This window comes from Rhagoletis pomonella, unplaced genomic scaffold, assembly GCF_013731165.1.
Source record: "Rhagoletis pomonella isolate Grant_MI unplaced genomic scaffold, Rhpom_1.0 Rhpom_scaffold_00641, whole genome shotgun sequence".
In the NCBI taxonomy this organism is placed as follows: domain Eukaryota; kingdom Metazoa; phylum Arthropoda; class Insecta; order Diptera; family Tephritidae; genus Rhagoletis; species Rhagoletis pomonella.
The window spans coordinates 292-4,678 of NW_023459195.1; the positions used below are offsets into that span (position 1 = coordinate 292).

The 4,387-nt window shown below is 43.5% G+C and overlaps 1 protein-coding gene across 1 annotated transcript; it reads left to right on the plus strand.

Moving 5' to 3' along the window:
- Positions 1 to 468: 468 nt before the first annotated feature.
- On the plus strand, positions 469 to 3,003 carry LOC118751296. Its single transcript, XM_036486078.1, has 3 exons — positions 469 to 505; positions 568 to 967; positions 1,335 to 3,003. The coding sequence occupies exons 1-3, from the start codon at positions 469 to 471 to the stop codon at positions 3,001 to 3,003; spliced, it is 2,106 nt and encodes a 701-aa protein (XP_036341971.1).
- The last annotated feature ends 1,384 nt before the right edge of the window (positions 3,004 to 4,387 follow it).

Consider the following 4,387-nt stretch of genomic DNA (forward strand, 5'->3'; position numbering starts at 1 on the left):
GGAACGTATTGTCTCCAATAAGCTGAATTAATTTATTCACGAGCTCATTACAGTTTTGCTCTCGTAAATAAATTAGGGGCCGTTTGAGTTTGGCTTTGGAAACTTCATTCGGCTCTTTGTCACATTCATTGTCCAGAATCGCGCAAACTTATTTGCCAGTAGAGGGTTAATGTCAGTGGTTTTCGTTTTTGCAATTTTTGACGGATTTGCATATTTTTGCTGTTGTGGGCTTAATTTTCGTTTGACTTGGATGTACCTATCAACACCCATTTGAGTCAATGTACGGGTTGTTGGATTAAGTAGGTCAACTTGCGCTGCGCTGCGTTGCTTGGCTTGGACTGGTGCCGATATTCCCGTTATATACATTCTAAATAAGCGCCTTACCCCAGTTGAGAAGCTGTATCACCTCCGGCAAAAAACTCAGGGGGGAGGCCAAGGAAATAGTGCAGAGATCCCCATTAACCAACGATGGCTTTGGTGCGGCCTGGAAAAATCTTTGTGACAGGTACGAAAATAAACGTATCCTGGTCAATGCCCAATTAAAGGTATTACTTAATTTAAACGCAGTTGAGAGTGAATGCGGTAGCTCCATCAAGAAACTGCAACGCGACATAAATAATTGCATCTCGTCGCTTCAGTGTCATCAGATTGATGTTTCAAATTGGGATGCAATATTCACATATTTGTGTTCGACAAAACTGCCAGAAACGACACTGGCACTTTGGGAGCAAACCATAGAAAATAAAACTGAGATTTCCAAATGGGTAGATATGGATAAATTCCTATCCAATCGGTTTCAAACACTGGAAACCGTGACAGGTCTTAAGGGAGATATCGTTTCGAAACCTAAACCACCAAGCTCTCGGAATTCTGCAGAGACGCCTGCAAAACAGCTTGGCGCCTTTCAAGTTAGTGTAGCAAAGGCAACATGTAAAATGTGCAACAGCAATGTACACAAGCTATCAAAGTGCGACAGATTTTTGCGTCTAAAGCCGACGGAGCGAGTAGATTACGTGAAGAGCATTCGCAGTTGCTTGAATTGTTTATCTGCTGGGCGCACAGTCTCAAGATGTACCAGCTCATTTAACTGCAGCACTTGTCATTCGAGACATCACAAGTTGCTCCATATGCCAATTCAGCCAAAAGCGACAACTGATCCATCGGGTAGCGTGGAATCTACTCCAAACCAGGCTCAATCAAGACGCGAATCTGAAAAAGGAAGCATAAAATCGGTTAAAAATGTAAATTCTTGTTACGCAAATACAAGTAAAGGAGTTTTGTTAGGAACAGCACGCGTAAACATACACTATAATGGTATACATTTTTTCGGCTAGAGCGCTTATAGATTCTGGTTCTGAGTGCTCGTTCATTACTGAGAGACTCAAACGGAGAATCAACCTGCCATCAAAACGCTTGCATGCCCAAGTTTCGGGCATCAATAACTCTATATCTGCGCAGGTAAAAGAAGCGTGTGCTATTCAACTTCGGTCACCCACAGACCCGTTAATTAATATAGAAGCAATTGTGCTGGTTTTACCACAATTAACCGGGGATCTTCCGACTTGTCAGATAAGCGCAATGACGCGGCAATCGTTCCCAGATTTGGTCTTGGCGGACAAAAGATTCTTCGTCAATGAGCCAGTTGACCTGGTCTTAGGAGGAGATATTTACCCGCAAATAATTTTAAGCGGAATGAGGAAGAATGTATTAAATACGCTTCTCGCGCAAGAGACCGTGTTCGGTTGGATACTGACTGGTCGCGCGGACTCAGTCAGTCCAACTAACAATATCGTATCGTATTTTAACGAAGTCACGTTGGACAAGCAGCTAGCTGCATTTTGGGAGCTGGAGGATGTCTCAAAGAAAAAAGGCATCAACGAAGATGATAAATACTGCGAAGAGCTCTTCAAAGCAACTACAACACGAAATACCGATGGAAAATACATTGTGTCTCTACCTTTTAAACGGGATTTTCCGAAAAATGTGTGCTTAGGACCTTCGCTGAAAAGTGCATGCTCTCAGTTCTACCGGAACGAGACGCGACTAGCGAAAAAGCCTGTCCTTCAAACAGAGTACAACCGGGTTGTATCTGAATACGAGACACTAGCACATATGTCAAAAATTAACAAAAACATTTCACCAGATTCAACGGACTGCTATTTTTTACCGCACCACGCCGTTTTAAAGGAAGAAAGTACCACTACAAAGGTCAGGGTTGTATTCAACGCATCATGCCCAACCGCTAATGGCATGAGTTTGAATGATGTCCTCCTTCCAGGTCCTGTACTTCAGGCCGATTTAACTATCCTCATACTCCGTTGGAGACTGTTCCAATATGTCTTCAACAGCGATATAGAGAAAATGTATCGGCAAATATTTGTAAATGAGAATCAAACGAAATATCAGCGCATAGTTTTTCGCACCTGCCCAAGAGAACCAATTAGCTTATACGAATTAAAACCGGTGACTTTTGGCATCAATTGTGCTCCTTATCTCGCGATAAGGACATTGCATGAACTAGCTGATAGTGTCGTGAGCTCGTTTCCAATCGCATCCGAAATTTTGCGCAAGTGTATGTACGTGGATGACGTACTTGCTGGAGGACACAGCATCGAAGCAGCGATTAAAGCTAGAGAAGAAATACTACAGGTACTGGATTCAGCAGGGTTCCCGTTAAGAAAGTGGACTTCGAACTCCAGTAAAATACTTGAAGGTATACCGAAATCTCATTTACTCACCGACGATTTTCTAGAGTTTGAAGAGTCTAGTACGGTAAAAGCACTTGGCATCAGATGGAATGCCAAATCTGACTACTTCTATTTCACAGCAAAACCAATAGAAAATCGTGACGTCATCACTAACAGAGCGATACTTTCAGCTATCGCCAAACTGTTTGACCCGCTCGGTTGGCTCGCTCCAGTGGTAATTGTCGCCAAGATCATTATGCAAAATATTTGGTTGGAGGGAACTGGTTGGACGATACCGTGTCTCCGACCACATTAGACCGTTGGCAGGCATTTATGCACGACTACATGGACATTAATACCATTCGCATACCAAGATGGGCTCACTTTACGCAAACAGATGACGCCGAAATACATGGATTAAGCGACGCTTCGGAGAAAGCATACGCGGCGACTGTTTTCTTGAGAGTTAAGACTGCGGAAAGAGTTGTGGTCAGCCTTCTAATGGCAAAAACAAAGGTAGCGCCCGTCAAAACAGTATCGTTACCCCGTTTAGAACTTTGCGGCGCAGTTTTGCTTTCGGAAACCGTAGAAGCGGTCGTCGAAAATCTGAGTCTTGGACATTTGAAAATAAATCTCTGGACAGATTCGACAATAGTCCTCGCATGGATCCGGAAATAACCGTGTTCGTGGTCAACTTTCGTTGCTCACCGAAAAACAAAAATTGTAGACAAGGTGGGAACCGAAAACTGGCGTAATGTGGATTCGGCATCAAACCCAGCAGATCTGGCGAGTAGAGGACTTTCGGCGAGTGATCTAGTCAACAACTCCTTGTGGTGGCAGGGTCCTTCTTGGTTACAAGAAAAATATTTGAGATGGCCAGCACAAGAATCGGACTTTGACACCCCCATTGAAGAAAAAAGGGTGCATGTTCATGCAACAACAAAAGTAAAAGACTTTCACGACATTCTCGATCGATTTTCTGATTTATCACGGGCTTTGAGAGTTATATCTTATATTATGAGATTCTATCAAAGAATCAATCCCAAAACGAAATATTCCTTTAAAGCGGAGTCTCGTTCAATTTCGGCCAACGAAATTAAAACAACGACCCAACGCTTAATAACAATTTGTCAAAAACAATATTACAGCGAAGAATATACAAGGTTAAAATCTGGAAAATCCATCGACGGAAAAAGTGAAATCCTGCCTCTTAACCCGTTCATCGACAAAGATGAGATTCTGAGGGCTGGTGGTCGTCTGAGCGCATCTAGCGATCTGTCCTACAATGAACGTCATCATATCATTCTTCCGTATGGTTGTAGGATGTTCCGTCTCTTGGTCCAGTTTATCCATAAAATTTCCGTGCACGGAGAAAACCAGCTGATGCTGCGACTTATCCGATCGCTATATTGGATTCCCAGAGTGAAAAACTTGATACGGTTCGTCATACATAACTGCAAGGTCTGCACGATCCACAAGAAACGGTCGCAAACTCAACTTATGGGAATCCTTCCCAAAGAACGCACAACCTTTTCCCGTGCATTCACAAACACGGGGGTGGATTTCGCGGGCCCGTTCGACATCAAGTCCTACCGGGGCAGAGGATGTCGCATGTCAAAAGGCTACGTCTGTCTCTTCGTCTGTTTCTCGACGAAAGCCATTCACCTTGAAGCTACCAGCGACCTTAGCACCGAGTCCTT

Coding starts and splice junctions, on each gene's coding strand:
- LOC118751296 (XM_036486078.1), top strand. CDS start 469: ATGGCTTTGGTGCGGCCTGGAAAAATCTTTGTGACAG. Junction 506..567: donor TGGAAAAATCTTTGTGACAG/GTACGAAAATAA, acceptor ATTTAAACGCAG/TTGAGAGTGAATGCGGTAGC. Junction 968..1,334: donor AATGTACACAAGCTATCAAA/GTGCGACAGATT, acceptor TTTTTCGGCTAG/AGCGCTTATAGATTCTGGTT.